The sequence below is a fragment of the Ceratotherium simum genome, chromosome 13, assembly GCF_057802395.1.
Source record: "Ceratotherium simum simum isolate JZ-2026a chromosome 13, ASM5780239v1, whole genome shotgun sequence".
In the NCBI taxonomy this organism is placed as follows: Eukaryota; Metazoa; Chordata; class Mammalia; order Perissodactyla; family Rhinocerotidae; genus Ceratotherium; species Ceratotherium simum.
Window position 1 is genome coordinate 46412023 of NC_141912.1, and position 22737 is coordinate 46434759.

The window sequence follows — 22737 nt, forward strand, 5'->3', positions numbered from 1 at the left end:
ATTCTGATGGGTGTGTGGTGTACCCCTTTGAGGTTGCAATTTGCCTTTCTCTGATGAGAAATTATGTTGAACACTTTTTAATGTTTAGGGGCCGTATGGGTATTTCAAGTGTGTGTGTGTGTGTGTGTGTGTGTGTGTGAATTGCCTGTATATGTGAAGCACCTGTTTAACTATTTTGATCATTTTTGAAAAAATGAATTGTCTTTTTATCATTGATTTGTAGGAGTTCTTTTTACATTTTGGATATAAGTTATTTAAGAACTATACGTATTGCAAATGATACCACTTCAATACAAGGTTGACATAAGGGAAGCCATATTGTAAAAAAGAAACCATATTGTAACTTAGAATGACCTCTAACTCTGGATTTTATGGCCCCTCCCAGCTGCCATAAGTTGATAACTTTGTTCTTTTGAGTTTCTTAGGAATGTGATGACCCCTGGGCAGAGAATCTATACTGATAGCCATCATCAATGACAACTGTAAGATCAAGGTGTAGGGCCGTTGCTCTAGTCTCTGATGCATATCAAGTAAAACAAAAGATTACCAGGAACTAAAACCAGATGGATGCCCCTACCCTGAGACCAGATGCTTCCCCCACTCGGAGACCAGCCCTCTATGTAACTGGCCTGTAGTCATTGTTCTGTAAGACAGTTTTTTTTTTGGACATTAGTCGGCCATCTTCCCTCTTGCTAGCAAGCTGTAATAAAAAAGTTTTTTTTCTCCTACCACCTTGCCTCTTGACTATTGGCATGTCTTGCAGCAAGCAGAATAACCTTCTTGGCTGGTAACACAAATATCTTCTCCCAGTCTGAAGCTTTCCTTTTCACTCTCCTAATGGTGTAATTTGATGAATAGATGCTCTTAATTTTAATGAAATACCATGTACCCATCTTTTATTTTATGATAGTGCTTTTTGTGTTCTATGTAATAAACTTTTGGTTTTATTATTCAGGTCTCTTATAGTGTTTTAAACTAAAGCATAGAGTCAGGGAGATGGTAAAAGAGGATCCTAGTACACTTGCAATGGCTTTTAGGACCAAGATGGTTGAAGTATGACAATAAAACAGGAGGCCCATTCCTTTTATCAGAGCCCAACCTGTCCCTGCAGGCCTTGCTCAAATTCCTCTTCCGTCATGAGACAATGCCAACCTCTTCCCCCTCTGCTCATCTCAGGAAGAGCTCAGATGAGTTAATCTCATCTGTTGGTAACATCTTAGAAAGACTACAGGCTGAACTGCAATCTTCCACAATTACCACTCAAAAATATTGAACTCAGGCAGACAACACAGAAATTACACTACACGGACAAAGACTCATTCACCAGATATATTTGAAGTCTAAGCTCTTTGAGCTATACACGTGCACAAATGATTCAGTTGGTGGAAATCTCCCCCTTCCCCTCCATAGTTAAACTTTTCAAACTTAAAATAGTGCTAAAGAGGTTTGCATAATGTGCATCATGGAAATGCTGAGGCAATTCTGACTTTCACAAAGCTAGGAAGTTCTACTGAAACACTTCAAGGAGACCATCCCCTTCTGGTTTCTTACTGCTCTCCTGGGAGAAGTTCCCCTTAGTCCCTTCCCAAACCCAACCTAATGAAAGAAGTACTTGATCTGAGACAGATTAACATCAATACTTTGCAATCAATTTCACCAAGACTAACCACTTAGTTCATACACTCCACTGAGTTATTTTATGACCACACAGAATGGTCGTTTCAACTTTTACTAATTTGGTTGGAAATGTCTAATGTATCCATTTTAAAACATTTAAAAACCATTTCCAAATATTTTCTCTCATTCAGATTTCTTTAGAACCCGCAGTCTGAAAATTCTGAGCAGTTTAAAAGGTCAAATGACCCACAGATGACTGAGAAGAGATTCAGCACAAAATGGCTGATGGCTGCAGTTTTCCAGCATCCAAGGGCAATATTTCTTCCACTAGGGGGTAGCATTTCTCCACTATTAAGTCTAATCTTTCATTTGTCAGTGAAAAACCAAAAACCTCCAGAGCAAAGGAAAGTCAAAGCATTTGCTTATTATACACTCCTCAGATTTTATTTTTAAAAGGAGCCTTCCTTTTTCTTATGGAAACTCGGGATTTTACAAGCAATGCTGTCCTCAGTTTCACCTGTACTGTGTCCAGTACTATATTGCTATTTTCACAGTAGAGCGGACTTTAATTTCTGAGTGATCAGTCTGTGTGTTAAGTTTCTGATGAAACTAACATACACCTTAGTCAAAAACCACAATAATCCTTCTGTCATTCGGCTATGTTATTGTTCTTGTGTGTTTTTCTGAGGCTTGGGGTCATGAAAGTATTTCCCCACTCTGTCGTAATTGGCATTTGCATCTAAAGTAATTCATTAATGTACAGGAGTAGACGAGGCCTGGCACATATAGCAGAAGGTAATGGTTCTATAGGTGTATCTTCTGTAATGCACTTTGGGCTAGAGAAATAGAAAAATCACATGTAATGAAAACAAATAAGTTTTTAAGCAATATGGGCATTGCATGAGTCGGATCAGCATCCATTTCTCTATCATCCTTTTCCTCTGAATATGCTCAGCGGCTGCTACATTCTGGAGATTTAGTGTCGCCCAAATTGTCTACAACTGACACTTGCATCTTCACTTTATTTAAAAACAAGTGGCCTTGATAGCAAAGATGTTGGCTAATCATTTATCTACTGGCATGAGAAGTTTTGTGCCCTTCCAAAATTCAGCATTATCCATAATAGTGTAATATTATCAGATTATCTGCATTAGTGTATGAATGTATTCATAAGCAATGCACATATTATGTTCTTAAGCAGCTAATGGCTGAACAATCACTAAATAAAAAACATCCAGATTTTAAAAGCACAGCTGAAACATTTGTACAAATATACAAAGAGAAAAAACAATCGTTCAGACACCAGAAGACTTATAATAAATAGGTGTGTCTGAAGTCGGTCTCTTATCACCCTGGACAAGCCTCCCCACTGAGGCTGGGAAAGTTCTGTATGGAAGTGGTGTTCAAAACCTACTGAGGAAGATCTTTGGGGCCCAGCTCAGTTCTACCTCCAGGAATTTTAACAGAGCTATGGAGTATTGACTCAAGATAGTGACTATATCCAGACTTGTTGAGCTGGACGATGCTGATAATTTTCCTAATCTAGATAGGACATAGTTGGATGCTGACAATCTGTGAGTTATAGTATATCCTCAAATCATGAAAATAAATGCTGGTGATCATGCATGTCCTGGGAATGTCGGGATGCAGTGAGACCAGATAGGGGTATCTCATGCAGTCAAAGTCAAGTTTACTTATGGTCCTACTTAAGTGGCCAGGAAGGAAGAACGCACACACGTCAGGACTGGGACTGAAACAGCTCACAAACAACACAGGTGCTATTTGTTACTGATGTCTCTGGCTTGGATCAACATGAGAGAATGAAGATATAGGCTGTACTGATGGTTTAATAAGAAAATACTACTTTTTTTTCCTAGAACCTTCTAAATAATGGATTACATTTGATGGGTATGATATGATCAGGAAACAGATCACCTTTTCCTAGCCCTTTTGTCCAAGAGGCTTGATTACAGGAAGGAATCTCAAACAACCAAACACCCAGGGATTTAAAGGCAATTATTTTTTTTTGACAAACAAACAACAAGGGGGGGAAAAAAGCATGATAAAGAGGAGACGCATATTATCGTCGAGGTGGAGCGGTGAGCTCAGTTGGACACGGAGGGTGGCAGGCCAGGACGCCGGGTCTGGATGATTTTTGGCTTTGGGGACATCTTTGGATCCTCTTCTTCCTCGATGTCACTGTCACACACGTGCACGACGACACTTGGGGTGGACTCAGTCCCTGCATGGAGCTCATACTTCTCTCCTGGAAAGCAAGAATAATGGGGGGTGAGAAGAGGGAGGGATTTCAAAACAGATTCTTCGGCGAGGTTTGCTTAGGAAGTGAAAAGAACATTTTTCAGCCTCTCGGGAAACCTGGGATCCTATCTGGGAATGGCTTGGGGTACTGGAAAATGGAATGAGCTTGATCTCTCATTGTATCCCAGCTCTACCACCATCAAGTGCACAACCCTGAACAGGCCACATAACTTCCCTTAGCCTCAGCATCCTCAACCGTAAACTTCAGAATGCAATGACTACAGTCCATAGGATTGTGGTGGTGACTGAGTGGGTCTGGCAGTTATCAGGTTCTCTTCCATTGCCCAGCATTACTGCTAATTGCTGAGTAACCTTGAGCCAATCACTTCACTTCTTCATCTTTTGGCTAGGGTAGTCTCTAAGTTCTCATCAGCTGTACATTTCTTAAAGCAAGAGCTGCCCCAGGATGCAATAAGGTGGGATCATCGCTTGTCTGGGATTTGCAGTGGTTGCTGGGTAACTGGGTTAGATGACGGTCCCTTCCAGTTCCAAGTCTTTCATTCTTGACTGGATCATCTTACAGTCAAATTGCTGTGCACCGACTGGCTTCCTGTCTGTCTTTGTTTCACTTCAGGAGATACTTACCCAGCATCTCTCATGGTCTGGCCCGTTGCTAGTCATAAAGGCTACAAGGCACAATAAAAAACATTTGTGTCTTTCGCAAGAGCACAGCCCAGTGGCAGCATGTAGAAATAGGAAGTGTCACAAAATACTACCATGGTAAGCACTAAGGGCAATATATATCAAGGACTCTGGAACCCAATTGTAAGGAGCAAGTAACTCTGAAAGGCTTCCCAGCAGAGGTGACGGTTGACCTGGGTCTAAAAGACAAGTAGAAGGCCTCCAGGTGGTGGGGCAGGAGGAGGTGGGCATTCTCAACCTGCATGCTTGTAACTTCTCAACTCAACTGTTGACATACTCATCTTCATCTTCCCATTCTTCACGAATGGGAAACATCTACAAGCAATGTCTCCCAGACATCCTCTTGGGCAGTGGGTCTCCAGGTCTCACTAGATTGGGTCCTAATTTCTTAGACTAGGACAAAAGACTCTGCACATCTCTCACCAGTCATGACAGCCACGTTTTTATACTCATCAAACCAGCTACTTTTATTTGGCCTAGTCTCACCTCTTTGAGAGTTCCCTAAATTCTGCCCTCCTTCCAGGATCAAAGCCAGACGCCACCCAGTCAGGGAATCTTGCCTGTTACCCTCAGTCTGCAGTGGAAAGTGCCCCTCCTGGACCGCCAGAGCAAGTGCTGTAGTTCCAGCGCCGGGGTACGATTTATGTGCTTCCATGCACATCTTGGTGAGCAGCAATGGTGAAAACAGCAAATTCCTGCAAGGTACAGCTTTAAATTCTGGATGCTGACATTAGGGAATGAGGAGCACTGATAATGCAGTAGGCATAAAGGTCTTCTCAGCGATGCTGGGAAGGATGTAAATGTTCAGTCAGCAATTGCTGTGGGTTGAATTATGTCTCCTTAAAAGATGTTGAAGTCCTAATCCCCAGTACCTGTGAGTGTGACCTTATTTGGAAACAGGGTCGTTGCAGATGATTCAGTTAAAATGAGGCCATTAGGGTGGGCCCTATTTCAAAGTGACTGATGTCCTTATAAAAAGAGAAAATCAGGAGGGGGGCGCTCATACATGGAGAATGCCATGTGAAGATGGGAGTTATGCTGCCACCAGCCAAGGAACTACCAGAAGCTAGAAGACAGGCCTAGAATAGATCCTAGCACCTAGCACCTTCAGAGGGGGCATGGCCCTATTGACACCTTGATCTCAGGCTTCTAACCTCCAGAACTTGAGTCAATAAATTTTTGTTGTTTAAGCCACTCAGTGTGTGGTATTTTATTATGGCAGCCCTAACAAACTGACATGGCCATACCCTGCTAAGAGTCTTCTCTTTCTGTTAAGATTCAGAGAAGTCTTTATTGGAATCCCCTTTGTAGAACAAAGGCTTTCCTGGATGAGGACAACGAATATTTTGCAGAAATGAAGCATCACACCTCCAGTGTTTCTCTGGATATTGGCAGCAGCAAAGAGAGAGAGAGAACTAGCCAGAGCCACAGAAGTATAGCTCATAAAGACTATAATTTACGGTCTAGATTTGGTGAAATCGTAGGTAGAGAGAGTTGTGTCAACAAGTATTAAATCTCTGACATAAGGGAGCTGACGTGGACCTGTCTGGACCCAGGAGAGGACAGTGACACAAACAGGGGATGTGGAGCAGAACCAGGAAGGGGATATTGCCTGAGTCACTCACGCCACGCTGTGCTTCTCCCCCTGGAGAGCAGGACTGATGGTCAGCGCTAACCTCACTGTACTCCCTTCTGAGGTTATTAAACTACTGACACTGTGGCTGTGGCGTTATGTACTGATGCTACTTACAGCTCATTTAATTGTGTTTGTTCTGTACTCCTTAAAGTATTTTGTCATTTTTATCAAAATCCCAAGGTAGAAGAACCACTTCAGAGACTGCTCAGGAGAGGAACCTACACGAAACTGACTTTATCTGAGAGTTGCATAGAAGACTCTGGGCCAGGAGTGGGCAGCCCTGGTTGGTGGTGTCTTTGAGCAGTGGTTCTCAAATACATGACAGTTGACTGGGGGTGCTTGTTAAAACCAGGGTTTACCAGTATAAGGATGCAACTCTGCAAATTCTAAGTTAGTGACATCCACTTTGGTACCCAGCACCGCTCCAGGTGTTTCAGTGTCTGGGTGGCCACTGTTACACGGCTTTGTGTGACAGGCAGGAGGCTGGGGTCCTGTGAGGGCACTGGCATGCTCATAACGTGCCCCCTCTCTTCCTCTGTTCTGCATCATAAACTCTCATTGGAAAATGATAACAGCGCAGGTAGAGGACAGTGGAGGGAGGGATGCTGACGATGCCCACAGAAGAAGAAGCAAGGAATCCCAGAGCAGCTCTGCAGCCGCTCCCAGATATCAGCGCTCATTAATCTTTGGTGTTCTCATCTCTGTTCCTGGGAGAACAGCAAATCCCTCCACGTTCCACAGCCCACAGTGATTGAGTTCACTGTATCCAGGGTTTCCCAAATTTTCTCTTTCTTTCAGGAACGCTTTGCAATTCTGAATGAGAGACACCCTCAAACAAGAGACAGAGAAAGAAATGATTTCTGAGTAATCAGGGAGGTGGCTCTTTTTGCATATAGGATTTCTTCGAAGTTCTCAGGATTTCTTCGAAGTTCTCACGTTTGGAGAAGAAGCGCCTTTTGAAGAAATGCTAGTGGCTGCCATAGTACTGTTTGTTGCTCTGCTGGTTGTGATGCAGGGATGAAGGAGGTGGCAGTCTCTTGTTCTCTGATGTGGGGATGACAGAAAAGAATGTGCCACAGCAGAGCAAGTGGGGAGACTGTGGGACCTGGGGGTGAGGTGATGACAGGAGGGCCCCCAGCCAGGAGACTGACCAGACCCCCTGCCCTTTCCTCATCTGTTGGCAAGAAGCTAGCTTTTTTTTTTTTTTAATAGTAGTAAAATATACATAATGAAGCTAGCCTTTGATTAAACTATTTGTTTGCACTGGCTTGGATAAAGAACATTCCCTTAAAGACACCTCTAGTCGCCACGTGTTTACCACCTCAAAAGTGGATCCCTTCCTCTCAGACACGGTTCTGGGGGCACACGCAGGATGGGGTGCCAGCTCAGGGGGACACTCTGTGCAGGGCGACTTTCATGTTGAGTTAACAAAGTCAGATTGCTCGGTAGTAGAGATACCTTATTGCTGTGATCCCATTAACTCTGACATTTCACTGTTCTATTTTTGGAAACTTTCTTACTATCAAAATCCAGCAAAGCTTAACAGCTGCTGAGAGCCCACAAAATAAAAAGAAACAGCTTTGGTCTTGCTGGATTGAATTTTTCTTTTTTTGGCCTCTCTTTTCCTTTGGGCTTCAGCTAATTCCTCTACCACAAGGGTTGACGTCAATGCTGTCACGTGGGGACCAACTGGGCTCAGTAGGGAACAAGCAGCCCATGGGGCCTTGTCTGCACAGGACGGGGCAGGTCCTGCCACAGTGCAGTGAGCACAGCCAAGCAGCCCAGCATTTCTTTTAAGGGACAAGCAGAGGTTCACCCACCACACTCTCAACTTTTCTAGTCTGTATTCAAACTACCCTTTCTCCTGTGAGCAGAATGGGGGCCAGGACCAAAAGCCCTCAGAAAACACACTGATCAGGGTTTTCCACCAACCTCCATGAAACAAATTCCCAGCTATGCAAATGCAAACTCCTCCAGCACGTGGTCAAAAGTTAAATGCTCATTCAGGCCTTTGGAACTGATGTAGGCTTGGCCACTGTTCAAAATAGAAGCCAAAGTTCTGTTCCTCCTTTCCGGAGTGGATGGAGACAGGTTGGTGACAACATCCCAATTCCTGCAAGACTGGAGGAAGTGGAGGCGCCCACGGCTGCTTCCTGTTCTCAGGAGGGAAGAGGTCGAGGCCCTGTGCTGACCAGGGGGCTGGGGGACATGGTGACATGATTTTGGCACAATCGCAGAGAAGTGTGTTGGTGACTGTTGGTCCAAGTGTCCCTGGAAGTTCTCCATCACGCCACCTTTGGCTTATGGGTCGTAAATGGGCCCCTTCTTGAATTCTCTCTAAAATAATGAGTGTGATTAAGCATGGTTTGTAAAAATCGGCATAGTGCAGATACGTTAGGGGTGGGCTGATAATACAGAGCTACATTTATGTGTAGTAATGCAGAGTTGAGACTGTTCAGAATCCTAATAAGAAAACTTTTGTGATGGAGGGAAAGGCAACCCTTCTAAAACCTCAGTGCCTCCCTGGACACTCCCTGCTGTGAGTTCTGCCAGGAATGGGTAGACTCCCTGCACTAGAAGCTTCCAAAATACAGCCAACTCCAGCAGGCACAGGCCACCACAGTTTGCTTTCTTCCTCAGCATTACTGCTGTTCTTCTGAGAAGATTCTTTCTCAGGAACAATATGAGCTCCCAATTCCTGTCTCTATGAGGAGCCACGTACTGGGGCTGATCACACACCCGCATCTCAGCTTACTGACATCTCTAAGTCTCCAAACTCACATATCTAAAGCAGAATTATTTATTTTCCCTCTCAGTCTGTATTTCCTTCCCAGCTATTGCATTTCTCTTAGAGGTTCCATCATTCTTCAGCCTTCTAGGCGCAAATTCTTAGAGTTGGTCATCCTTGAACCTTCCCTTTCTTTCATCCACTGTGCTTACTCAGTCACTGAGCATTATTGAATGTCGCTTTGAAACATTTCTCCGTGTGCTCCTTCCCCACACCCCGCTTGTAATGACCCTGTCCACGGTTCACTTCCTCCCATCAGGGTATCTTAGCTGGTTTCCTCACCATAGGCACTTATCTTCCCTGCCAGAATAACCTTCCTAAAAATGACACTTGGATGCTTCACCTTATGACATACTAGTGATGTGACCCTGAGAGTTATGAAACATTTCTAAGCCTCAGTTTTCCTTATCAGTAGAATGGGAATAACAACCACATCCCTGGCATGCTACGAAATAAAGAAATATGTGTCAAATACTTTATCAAGCCCTCCGGAGATGCAGGATATGATTATTTAAGGTGATTTTTTGGTCAGTGCTGCCCCCAAAATAATTTCCAGTTTTCAATATGATGGACTAACCTAGTCACACTACTCAATAGTTAAAGAATTAAGCAGCTGAATCATCACAAAGAACTTTTACCCAGTGGAGTCCGTGTTGTAATCAACAATAAGGGGTGGGGGACGACCTGCTGAGTCCCACAGTTCAAATGAACAACTGCGAGTCACGAATTCAGATGAATGATCTTTTCTCCCCTAACCACTGCCCCCACCCCGCATTGGTAAGTCTCTCTCCTCCTACCCATTTCCATACCTCTGTTGCTATAAGAAGGAAAATCATAAGTTGCTTTTTAAATGAGATCTCTGATTTTCTTTTTCTGAGATAGTGGGAACCACTTCCTTATAATGCTTAATTATATCACGTTTTGTATTATATCTTAGTTATTTCATCTGGCGGTGTTTTATATTCCAAACCACTGAAGTCAGGACTGGAACTTCTTTTGTGATTGCTGCAGCTTGGGGTACACGTTGGTGCACAATAAATGTATTATTGACCTGTGAAAGGCATCAAGCTTGGCTATTGATGATGATGTAATGTCCAGTACACGCTCACACATGAGTTTTTCTGCTATAGTTTAACTTGTGTAAGTTTTACCTTTTCAACTAAGCTGAGAACTCTTAGGGCAGCTATTTACCCTGTTTTCAGTATGCTCTCAGTGCTAGGACAGGAGGTGTCACAGAAACGTGCTATTTGCCTTAAATGCCAGACCCAGCTCTAAGGACTTCACAGAAATCGGATATTTGATCATGACAACAGCTCTGTGATGTGGGTTTCATAATGTCTGGTTTATACAGGAGGAAACGGAGATCATACAAATAAATGGCAGAGCCAGGATTCGAACTCAGGTCTGTCTGACTTCAAAGAATGTGCTTGTAACCACTCTCCGATCCCGCCCCTCATTAGTCCACTGTTTCCATTTTCTACAAGGGACTCTACTGAAAGGGAGCCTAGTTTTAACTTTTACTTTTAATACATTTTCATGGCAACTCATATTTTTAGTGAATATTTGTTCTCTAGCTAATGGACTATTTATTCCTTCTGCATCTGGCCTCTTCTTGTTTTGGCCAATTGCTAGTTGTTCTAGGCATGGTCTCCTTGAATCTTCTCAATGAATCTTCTCAAAAGACAACATTTAATACATTATAAAAAGAAAAGGACTATAAATTATAGACAGAGTTGATTTACATCTCGTATGGTAGCTTTAGACTCTGGAAGAAGAGCCTCTGTGTTTCCTTCTTGCTTTAAGTTTATTATCTCTCATATTAAAGGTGTTCTCAACAGGAAAGTTATGTGTTGTAGCAGACTGCCTGTGTTTTGCAAAAACGGTCATACTATTTCTTGCCCAACATTACTCTTCTAGAACCTTGCCACTCCTCCATCGAGGACTGCTCCCACTGTGTTCCCTCCCCTCAAATCCGGACAGGCCTTTATGGCTGCCTTGACTGAATCAGTGTGGCAGGAGTAACCAGTGTGACTTCTGAGTTAGGTCACAAGAATGCCATGCACTTCTACCTTGCTCTGTCGGGCCGCTCACTCTTGGAAGCTCAGCTCCATGTTGTAAGGAAGCCCAAGCAGACCACAAAGAGGCTCACAGGGAGAGGAACCGGGGCCCCTGACCCACAGCCTATCTGAGCTCCCAGCCAACAGCCACACCACTTTGCCAGCCATGTAAGCGAGCCATCTAGAAAGTTGATTCCCCTGTCCCCAGCTCAGCTGCCCAGCAACATTGCACAGAGATGAGCTGTCCCCCGAGCTCTGCCCAAATAGCAGATTTGTGAGTAAAATACATGATTGCTGTTGTTTTAAGCCCTTCATTTTGGTGTATTTGTTGTGTTGCAATTGATAAGTCATGGGTGATACAAGTTCTCTTTGTTCAAAAGCAAGCTAAGCCACTACACTCGAGTTGAAATTAATTGCCGTTTAGTGTTTTTTCCTCCTTTCCCCTGCTCTAGTGCTATGTTAGAGTGGACGCTTCACCAGTTTCAAGGGTTCCCTCCATGTAGAGGGAGCTCCGTTAGCACATCACTGGGGACCTCTCTCCCCAGCCCCTCTCCTACTCCTCTCCAGCGCAAGTGGAGCAACACCTGATGTGTAATTTGGGCGAAAAGAGCTAGAAATGCCAGCTCATCTTTCCCATCTTTCTCTTTGAGCCATCCCTGCCTGTGAAAAACTTGTGCTTTTGGCCATGTGCTAAGCCCAGCAGAAAAGACCCTGCTCTGTGTGGGGCGGTCTGATGTTCTCCATTTCTGAGACAGGGTGAGTAAAACTGCATGGCTCTGGATTGCAGCATTAGAAAGCTCTGGCCGTTGCTCAACTCAGCCACTTTCTCAGCTTTAGCCTTTCATCAGAAACAAAGCTGGCATTATTGATCTCATCTGTCTTATTTCTTATCCAACCCTCAGTGAGTTCTGAACCAAACAGGGGAAAAGCAGGTGTCAGTTAGTAATCTATACTGAATTTTAAGAATGGATGATGGCTTATGAAGGCAAATGCTAAGAACATTTCCAACAGGACCCCTGAACACAGAACCATGCTGGGTTATGTGCTGAGTGTGAAATTTTAGTTTGGCTTAAAAGCCCTTTATATTTGATTAAGAAGAAGAATGGAAATTCCAATATTAAAATTATTTTAGGCTTGGTCATGTTTAAAAGGCACTGCAAACCCTCACCCCCAATATTTTTATTGTAAACGTAGTATTTTCAAGAGGAAGTCGGGAGCATCAGCCCTGATTTATAGAATAAGTAAAATGGAATTTCTATGTGTGTGAGTTTTCCTGAACATTCCTGTTGGTGAAATTGAAACCAGAGATTGAGGGAAGAGTTCAGAACAATTTGAAATGCACTTGGCAGGTGTTCACGTTTAAATTTCCTTTTCTTTCAAGTGTTAGGTTTAGGACTTGATAGAATCTGGCAGGGATAGGAAGGCCCACAAGGCTGCCAAGCCCCGGTTTCCCACCCCCTTGTCAACTTCGGAGACGGAGGTACCTGGCACGGATCCAGCTGTCAGACATCTGGAGAGGTGGGAAGGAGAGAGTGACAGGCCAAAGCAGGGAAGGGACCTGCACTTCCTTCCCTCTACCCCGGCACTGGCCAGTATTGGAGCGCGCCATGTCTTATGGCCCTCTCTCAATCCTGGCAGGACTAATGCTGGTTTGGTTTGGGGCCAAAAGTGTTCCTCAAGAGAAGGACTGAGTTATAGCGAAAAACCTCAGGAAGTTTCCCAAAGCTGCACCTCCCTCCCCATCTAGATATGCTAATTGACGGTATTTTTAAGTTATCTACTGACAGTCTTGTCTTCTCCTGGTTTTCCAAAGGGAAGGAAAGCAAGTGTGTGTGTGTCGGGAAGGAGGAGGGGCGGGTGACACTTCTCTGTGCTGTCTCCCCTCTCTTATCCTCTGATTTCTGCTCCCACCTGGTACCTCTGACCCTTTATAGGCACTCCCTGCCTCTATGTTTCTATGACTCTTAGTCACTTTGAGAACCACCTGGCAAATCCTGCAAAAGCGTAATTAGTGTGGTTCTCAAACAAGGGTGCTGCACTCCCAGGGGTGTCTGGAAAGGCAATGGGGAATTTTTTTTTGGCTGGTTGTCATAAGGACTGGGTTGGGTGTGGATACTGGCATTTAGTAACTGAGGCCCAAAGATGCTAAATGTACTCCAATGTGTAGGACTGTCAATTCCAAAATGTCATAGCTTTCACACTGAGAAACCCTGAGCTAAGAGCTTAACATAGGCACTTACATTTTAATAGGCAACTAAGATACGGTTTGAAAATCAAATGACAACAACTAGGTAACACACACTTAGCATTTACTATGTCCGGGGCTGGACATATAGATTTAAATGGATTATCTCATTTGCTACTGGCAATAATCTGATTTTACGGTTGAGGAAGTTGAGGCACAGAAAGGTTAAGAAACTTGCTCAAGGTCACACAGCGCATAAGGTGGAGCCTGGATTCAAACTCACATCCTGAGTTTTAATCATCATCCAAAAGGAAGAGAAATAGCTCTCTTCATGTTGGAGCTTCATTTACAGCTACAAAAGAAAAGAGGGGATATTCCAGGGCACCAGGCAGAGGAACATCTCTCTGAGGATGCCCTGCTAAACAATACTGCTCAGAGCAGAGTGATCATCACACCTCCCATGGATTTCATAGTTCCTCTGTGCCAGGCACTGGCTAAGAGCTTTGTGTATATTAATTATTCCATCTACACGGTGACCTTGCAAGTTGTCAAATAATCACTGTTTTTTAAAAAGGAAGTGCAGAGAGGTGAGGTAAATAGCTCCAGGTCACCACAAACAAGTGGTGGAGACAGGACTCCAATCGAGGTCTGCCAAGGCCAAAGCATGGCCACCATATTGCCTCTGACGTGTTTAGGAATAAGGTTGGGATGGTGCAGAAAAGACATCAGGGTGAACATGGACTTCCCTGCCTCAGCAGGTCTAGTATGAGTTCATGTTCGGAAGATATTATCAACATGAATGATGAGGGTTCTTGCTCCTCTCCCCCATCCTCAGTCCTGACCCACATCAAACTAGGAAAGCAGAAGGGGCCTTAGTAAGACGGAAGGGGAGAGAAAGAGAGAGAGAGAGAGGGGAGGGGAAGAGAGAGAGAAAAAAGATAGTGATGGGGAGGAGGGAGAGAAAGAGAGAGAAAGAGAAAAAGAGAGAAAGGAGAGAGGGAGAGAGAGAGAGAGATAGGGGCGGGAGGGGAGAGAGAGATGGGGAAGGTGAGAGAGAGAGAGAGAGCTATAGGGGAGGGGAGAGAGGGAGAGAGAGAGACTACTTCTGTAGTTTTGTTGTAAGAGATGCTCTGTTTCAATAAGAGAAAATTTACTTATCTTCTGGGGGTTTCCCTCTAAGACTGGATTAAGGGGACCATTTATCTTCATTTCCTCCTGAGTCATTTAGGACCTAAAGTACTTCCTGGCGACAATCGATGGACTGAGGACCTGAATTAGTGGTTGAGACAGTGAAGTGGAACCCTAGGAGGAAAGTAAGGGCAAGAAAGATTAAGGAAACTATAGATGGAGAAGAGGTGGGGAGATGAAGGGAGACCAGAGAAAAGGGTCTCAGAGGCTTGTGAAGTGGGGCGTGTCCACCGGGGTGAGAGGTAAGTGCAGACACGAGGGCAGAAAGAGCTGTGGACGAGCTCTCTGTGTGCTGGGACACAGAGTCACGAGGCTTTCCTCTCAGAGTGACCATCCTGCTCTACCTGTCCCAGTATTAGGAGCCCAGCTAAGGGAGCAGCTATGGGGACGCACACACGCAGGCGCGCACACACAGCCACACGCACACACACGCCCAGATTTTGGTCACGTGTCTTTTCTATTTTTCTAAAATGTGCATGTTTTCCCTGTGAAATAAGAAAGGGAAGTATTTTATACTGCTACTCAACAATGATGGAAGATAGTTGTGAAATATATGCTGAGAAGAGAAGCCCCTTTAAAATCTTTTTCCAGCAAAAATTCTTTGAAAGGAGATGGGAAATTATGAGCATGTTCCAGGGTCCCAAGTCTGCGTCCCTTGGGCAGGGAATGATGCGTCGAGACCCCACTACCTGGAACCCTGGAGGTGGGCTGCTTTGTTTGCTTTTCATATCTGTGATCAGAAAATAGCAATTGTTGAACAAGAACTGAGGCTTATGTAATAGTCATACCACATGCACCCAAAATATTCATCTATATTTTAAAAATGGAATTTTCTCCACCTTTGAATCAATGAGCCTAGAATAGAAAATGTTTCTTCCTTATAAGTACATGGATTAATGAAATATATTTTCCATTTGGGGGAAACAATGTTTACCAAGCAGCAAGCCAGCAAAATTGCTTTACTATGGCACGTTTTGATGGAGAAGAATTTGGAAAAAATCTAAATATAGCGGATGTACGCAACTTGAAACTCAGCAACGTTTTAAGCCCTCCTCTGCAGTTAACGCAAATTGATCTCCCTAACAAGAGCTAAAAATAGCAGGAGGAAAAAAGGGAGTTGACAATGACTTTTCATGTGGCTCCCTGCAGGCATTTTCAGTGACAATGAACATGACCTTCCAGAACCGTCCTAGAGAGGAGAACAAAGGCTGGCATTTCACATGCCGCCTCTGAATACCACCCAGGGAGCAGGGCAAACACCTCTATTTTGCCATTTTTGCTGATTGGTATAGATAAGCTGTTTGGCTGGGCTGGGTTTTTGTTTTTCTATTTTGTTTTACATCCGAAAAGAACATAGCACTACGCTCTTTCTGGAGTCAGGAACGATAGATATTATAAAATAAAACAAATTAAATATTCGATTCATTCTCCACCTGGTTAAAGCTCATCTTATTTTGTCTAGGTCATTGTTAAACGGCAGGCTTCTCTAAATTCACCAGGGGGACTAATATAAATGGAGAAAGCCTCTGTTTATAGAGACCATAGCTGTTCTTCAACAGAGCAGAGGAAGGCAAAATCTGATCCTCGCGTCCCCCTGGACCACAGAGAAAAGCATCGAGTGTGCCTTAAAGAGCTGATACAGTGGGTGTGTTTTAGGGGGCTGCCAATAGTCAGAGAAACCAATGTGGAGGAACAAAATGTATTGATTGTTTTGTATTTTTAAAATTTCCTTTTGCAACAATCTTGAATTTCTTCTGCAGAAATTAATTTTACTATTCAACAGAGCTCTGGTTTCTCAAACTTTTCACTCCCCAGGGCAAGAGTGCTGGCTCGATGAGTCCTTTCTGCTTCTTGCCAGTGGCAGAGGGACACATTTGAACTTACCAGCTGTGTAGCCTTGGGCAAATTGCTTAACTACTCTCTGCCTCACACTCCGCAGCTGTATAAATGAGGAGAATAACAATACCTGTCTCATAGAATCGCTGTGAGCATTAAATGAGATAATATAGTAAGGTGTTTAGAACTGTGCCTGACACATAGTAAGCTGTATATATAAGTTTTAGCTGTTGTTTCTATTTAAGTTTTTTTCCTAATTTATCTATTTTACTTTCTGGATCAAAAACAGAACATACAGTCATGGGAACAATGACTAAGAATGTTTGAAATTGTGCCTCTCATATTTCCCAGAATAGAAACTGCTCTCAATACAACAAACAGAACTGAGAGATGCTTGTCCCGCGTTAGGCGGCCCTGGTCTCGTGTTGTAACGCCCTGCTCCGGATCTCAGAGGAAACGCACAGGCTCGGGTTTGATCACGGTTCCTTTGTGATGCACTGTTCTCTCCATGTTTGCTTCAGGAGCTTTTCTAGAAGCTCCAGGGGGCCTGAATTGTCTGTCTCTGGAAGAGGGTCGTCAGTGTTCCTTTCTTAAAGAATGGGGGCACCCAGGACCCTGCCCTCACTCTCCCATTTGCCCTCCCCAAGAGTCTTAACAACGCCCATCATTGCCTTCCCGGGGCAGCTAGACGGGGCAAAGCTCCCACAAGTCAGCTGGTTTGCAGAGGTGACCCTGAGCCTGGGTACCATCTCGCCCTGGATCCCTGCTTCATGATGCTCGTTCTTTCGACCTGCTTTTTCTCAGCATCTTTGGATCTCTGCATCTCTTCTCAGCCACTCAGTTCCGCTGATTTAACACATTAGTCACTCCTCAGAAGCAGAACTCCATTCCTTTCATCATTTGGGCTGCTTTTCTCTGCTCTCATCCTAATTTGTTTCTGTACTTTTGGAGCTGAGGTAATCATCCCTTAACATGGAATGAGTTATAATTTGTTAGTGAAATGATTCTGCCAAAGGATTAAAAATAAATTTTACTAAATGATTTTTTTTCAAATGGAAACGCTAGAAGTCCTCTCATTAGAGAAAACATTAATTTAGTGCTGGCTGACTCAGTCTGGCTGAAGCCATAAGAAAGCAACAATTTGCCAGTGAAGAAATTATCTCTAGGCAGGCTAATAGCTCTGATCACTCACTCATTCATTCATTCATTCGTTCATTCAATATTTATGGAGCATCTACTATGTGCCAGGTGCTATCAGGCGTTCTGAAAACCAAAGTGAATAAAACATGCATTCTCCCCTCAAAAAGTAGGGAAGACAGTAAGTTGAACAATAGACAATTAGCATAAGGAGAAGTGAGCATTTGTGCAAAGTGCCCCGAGGATCCTAAAAGAGCAGCTCTTGCCTTAGCATCTCGTTGGGGAGGTGGGGCGGAGATGTGAGTGGGGAGGAGGCAGGGTGTGGCCCTGCTCCCTCCCCGCTGCGGCTGAAACAGCCGCCAGAGGCCCAGGCCTCTAACATCACCTCTGTGATATTTTCAACTCAATTGTTGGATATAATCTTTCATCTGTGTGGGGTGAGGAGGCTTCAAGGACACAGGAAGAGAACACATGGATAACCACATAAAGAGAAACAGTCTCAAATTGCTGGCAAGGAATAGAGAGAAAGATATCCCAGAAAATACGTCCAAATTGCAGCCGTTCCGTGAGACACAAGAAAAGCAGGAGACCCTCGATATCTGCTCTTGCACACCCAGAGCACAGGCCTTCGTTTGCACACCTACCAGACACTGGGTGAGGCTTCCTGGAAGTTACAGTGGTGTTAGAGATAACTGTCAATTCAGGGTTAGGGTAAATGTTTTCCTGTCGGAGCAGAGTAGGCCTAAAGTCCACCGAGGCAGCCTGTATCCCTAATAGAAGGCCGTTGGGTCTGGCCAAGTGATGGGGTCACAAGAGCCAGGTTGGACATTTGCTTCTGCCACCAACCAGCTGGGTCACTTTGGGCAACCTCAGTTTTCTGGTCTGTAGAATGGGGCTAGCAATAGTTCTCATCTCTGTGCTTGTTGCACAGCAGGGCACTTCCAAAATGGTAGAAAGTACATCCATTTGGTAAGAGAACGTGAAGCTTATAGGTTAGCAATAAGGTAAAAGGCATGTACTTTTAACATTATTGATAAGTCATTCACACCTAAAAAGAACCCCTTTATTCTTTGCCTCTTTGAGACCATTTGCTTCCTCCTTCCCCCCTCCTCTGTGCCAGGCTCTGTGAGCATCCCTTCTGAGGCCTAATTCCCACTCCCTCCATCCCCTCTGCCTCTGTCAGTCCCTGGTGGCACCCTCCAGACCTGGGACTCAGCTCCATCAGCCAGCGAGGCTGTCTGAGACTTGCCTTTATCTTGTCTTTGCATCAAGCTTTGTGAACATTAGCCACAAATGAATTTTCTGTCCCAATCTGGATAAAACATGATTTGAATTGACTGGATTACCAGCTCCAAGTGAGTGGACCAGAGGCCGGCTCGGATCTGATGGTCAGAAAGTCTGACTTGGCCTGGGCCTCCTTTGTCAACAGTGAAGCAGGAAGAGCTCTGCACTGGAAACCCTGGCCCCACCACTTTCCCCTTCTCGGGCCTCAGTTTCCCCTCCTGTAAAATGCAGGTTGGCTAGTGACTCCTAGGTCCTCTAGCCAAGACCAATGATTCTATGAAGAAGTCCATTTGCTGACATTCAAAGCAACTGTGTTCAAAGTGTGTTCTTGTTCATATCTGTGCATGACAGTCAAACTGGCCGCTCCAAGGACCTTGGCTCTAATGGGTCCATTTTTGGGGGCGTGCTCGCCTGCTTCTGAAATGTCCTGAATTACTGTGGGAAATGGCTTCACAAGGCTCGACTTAAGCAGACTTGACTTATTTTACACACATCATGTTTACACATATCACAGACATGGCTCTCTTTGGCTGGGGAGTGCATGAGTTCAGGATGCCTATATGTGAACTAGACTTTCAAGGAAACCACATTTCTCCCATACCTCCCTTATTGTTATATTGCTTCTTTCACCAGCTTATCTTAGTTAGATACCTGCTGTTTCTCACAACGGCTCTTTGAGGGTGAAACCCATGGCCATTTTAAAGGCCCTGAGAAGCTGAGTGATTTGATGGTGATGACAAAGAAACCCCCAAGGAGCTTGCTCTTGAGAGTGCTGTAATTTAACTCTCAGTCCACATGTGGGAGAGCCAGTAATTCTCTTGCAGGGATTGCTTATTAATCAAATCAGCCTCATCCTAGTCTGGGGACCCAGTGGGGTGACCAGCTCTTCCTGGTTTGCCTGGCAATTTCCTGGTTTTAGCACTGAAAGTTCCCAGGAACCCCTCAGTCCTGGGTGAACCAGAACAGTGGGTCACCCTTATACCCATGGTCCTCAAATTTCAGTGTATGCAAGAATCAACACGTATGATGATTAAAACCGCAGATTTCTGGGGTGGGTGGTTCTGGCCCAAATGTTTTCCTAACCACGCTAAGAAATATCGGTAAGAACTTATTACAAGTTTATCATACTTGCATTTGGCATTTAGTCACCAGTGGTTCTTGAACTCATCTGCACATCAGAATCACCTGGGAAGCTTTTGAAAAATACTAATGCCTGGGGCCAGCCCGGTGGTGTAGTGGTTACATTCATGGGCTTCACTTTGGTGGCCTGGGGTTCGCGGGTTTGGATCCCAGGCACAGGCCTACACACTGCTCATCAAGCCATGCTGTGGTGGCATCCAACATACAAAATAGAGGAAGATGGGCACAGATGTTAGCTCAGGGCCACTCTTCCTCAAGCAAAAAGAGGAAGATTAGCAGCAGGTGTGTTAGCCCAGGGCCAATCTTCCTCACCAAAAAAAAAAAAAAAAAACACCCAAAAAACTAATGCCCAGACTTGACCCAAATCAATTAAATTAGAATCTCTTGGGGTGCAGCCAGGGCATTGGGATTATATTTAAAGTCCCTCTCACACTGGGAGAACTACCAGTAGATGGAGCAGAATAATGGCCATTATCTACTATTGGATCCATAATGCCTAAAACCTCAGCTGCCACCTGGTTTCGGCCCCTTCACTTTCCGCATTCCCCTCTTGCTATAACACAGGAAAAATACTTCGAAGTGCAAGATGGCAATGTCTGTTGAAATTGAGAACAATATCATTGCTGGGTATAAAACATAAAGAAACTTTTGGACAAGTGCATAGGAAATATGTACAAGAATGCTAACTAGAGTTTTGATTGTAATGGCAAGGAACTGGAAACAATCTAAATGTTTATCAGCAGGAGAGTGCATGAACAAAGTGTGATGGTATATTCATCAAATGGAATACTATACTGCAGTGAAAATGGGTGAATCTGAGCTACATATACCAACATTGGAACAAAGTGTTCATAAGACTTTTCTAAAGTTAGAAAAATCTAACTACAGGCTACTGTGACCAGCTCCTTGGGGACTTAAACACTTCACTTTGACAGGCAGATTGTCTTGCAGCAGAGGGTTCCTGGGCACTTCTGTGGCAGCAGTGAAACAGGGCTGCACAGCTTAGAAGCCTTGTGCCAGCTGGTAGAGCTCATTTTGCCTGTTCTGAGGAAACAACGTTCTTGTGCTATGGAGAGAACTCCCATAAGAATTAGGTAGCTCTTTGCAATCTTAAAATATCTGCCTTGCCATCCAGAAGTCACAAGGACAGACATTTTAGTCCCGGTTCCTGAGTTGCTTCTAAACAGGTATGAAGTCTGATGCCGCATTCTCCTTCATCATCCCTCTCATCGTCCACATACAGCCATAAATCCATTAGAAGTGCAGATGTTACTGTGAACCCAGATTTCAAGGTTGTTCATCTTGTTTGGCTTTTCTAGGTCGCTGACAAATGTTTATTTTTTAATAGGGCCACAGAGCTTACCTGGTCCTAGTTTGGCCACGGCATAGAGGAGGTCGTAGTTGAGGACCGGCGTGGCATCGCTGATGGGCTGCCAGCCCACAGGAGGAGATGCAGGGGGTGAGATGAGAAACTGTTTGGCGGGCTGTGGTGGAGCCAAATGCAGTTTGTCTCCGTCTGTCTCTGGAGTCTGAACCTTTCAAACAGAGTAGAAATGAAGACACGTTATTCATTATGGCCTCAGATGTGCCATGTTGGGACACTAAGATGCGGAGTCTTACTTTTAGCCTGTGACAAATGAACCAAGGAACCAGGCTATAATAATAATTACTACTTACCACACACCATGTGTTCAGTTATCTTATTTAATCCTTAAAACAGTGGGTCTCAACCTTTAGCGTGCATCAGAATTACCTGGAAACTTACTACAACACAGATTGCTGAGCCCCACTCCCAGAGTGTCTGATTCAGTAGACCTGGGGCGAGGGCTGAGAATCTGCACTGCTAACAAGTTCCCACGTGATGCGGATGCTGCTGCTCTTGAGACCCCTTCCTCCCTCCCTCCTTCTCTCTCTTTCTTTCTCTCTTTTAATTTCATAACATGAAATTAACCATTTTAAAGTAAACAATTCAATAGTATTTAGTACATTCCCAATGTTGTGCAATCACTTCTATCTAGATCCAAAGCATTTTCATCACCCCAAAGGAAACCTGGTACTCATTTAACAGTTACTACCATTTCTGCCTCCACTCAGACCCTGGCAACCACCAATCTGCTTTCTGTTTCTGTGGATTTACCTATTCTGGACATTTCATATAAATGGAATCATAGAATATGGGTCCACATTTTGCATCTAGCTTCTTTCATTTAGCATAATTTTTTCAAGGTTCATCCATGTTGTAGCATGTATCAGCACTCCATTCCTTTTCATGGTTGAATAATATTCCACTAAATGGATAGACCACAGTTAGTTTATCCATTCATCCATTGATAGACATTTGGGTTGTTTCCACATTTTGGCTACTGTGAGTAGTGCTGCTATAAACATGTGCGTTATATGTATTTGTTAGAGACCTGTTTCCAGTTCTTTTCCATATATACCTAAGAGTGGAATTGCAGGGTCAGATGGTAACTCTTATGTTTAATGTTTTAAGGAACCAAGGAAGGTTTTAATAGAAGAGGAAACTGAGGTTTCTACAAGTCACGTAAGTTATAAGCAGTGTGGAATTTGAACATAGAGCTGAGGCTAAAATCTAACTTCTTTTTCTTCTTTCGTTTTTATTTTATTTTATTGTGGGAAGAACACTTAACATGACATCTACCTTCTTAACAAATTTTTAAGTGTGCAATACATTATTATTGACTGTAGGTACCATGTTGAAGGCAGATTTCTAGAGCTTATTCATCTTGCTTGACTGAAACTTTATGAACATTGATTAGTAACTCTTCATTTTCCTCTCCCCTCCCAGCCCCTGGTAACTACCATTCCACTCTTTGATTCTATGAGTTTGACTATTTTAGATACCTCATATAAGTGGAATTATGCAGTATTTGTCTTTCTGTGATTG

The 22737-nt window shown here is 43.9% G+C and overlaps 1 protein-coding gene across 4 annotated transcripts in view; it reads right to left on the reverse strand.

The window, feature by feature from the left end:
* Nucleotides 1–1315: 1315 nt before the first annotated feature.
* Nucleotides 1316–22737, reverse strand: part of RCAN2 (regulator of calcineurin 2) — a 247649-nt gene continuing 226227 nt past the window's right edge. For all 4 annotated transcript variants that reach the window (XM_087438682.1, XM_004424055.3, XM_087438681.1 and 1 more), the window contains 2 exons: nucleotides 21193–21364; nucleotides 1316–3883 (listed from right to left, as the gene is read on the reverse strand). In XM_087438682.1, coding sequence (XP_087294808.1) covers nucleotides 3723–3883; nucleotides 21193–21364 — 333 coding nt within the window. In that variant the 3' untranslated portion in view covers nucleotides 1316–3722. The remainder of the gene's footprint in view (nucleotides 3884–21192; nucleotides 21365–22737) is intronic.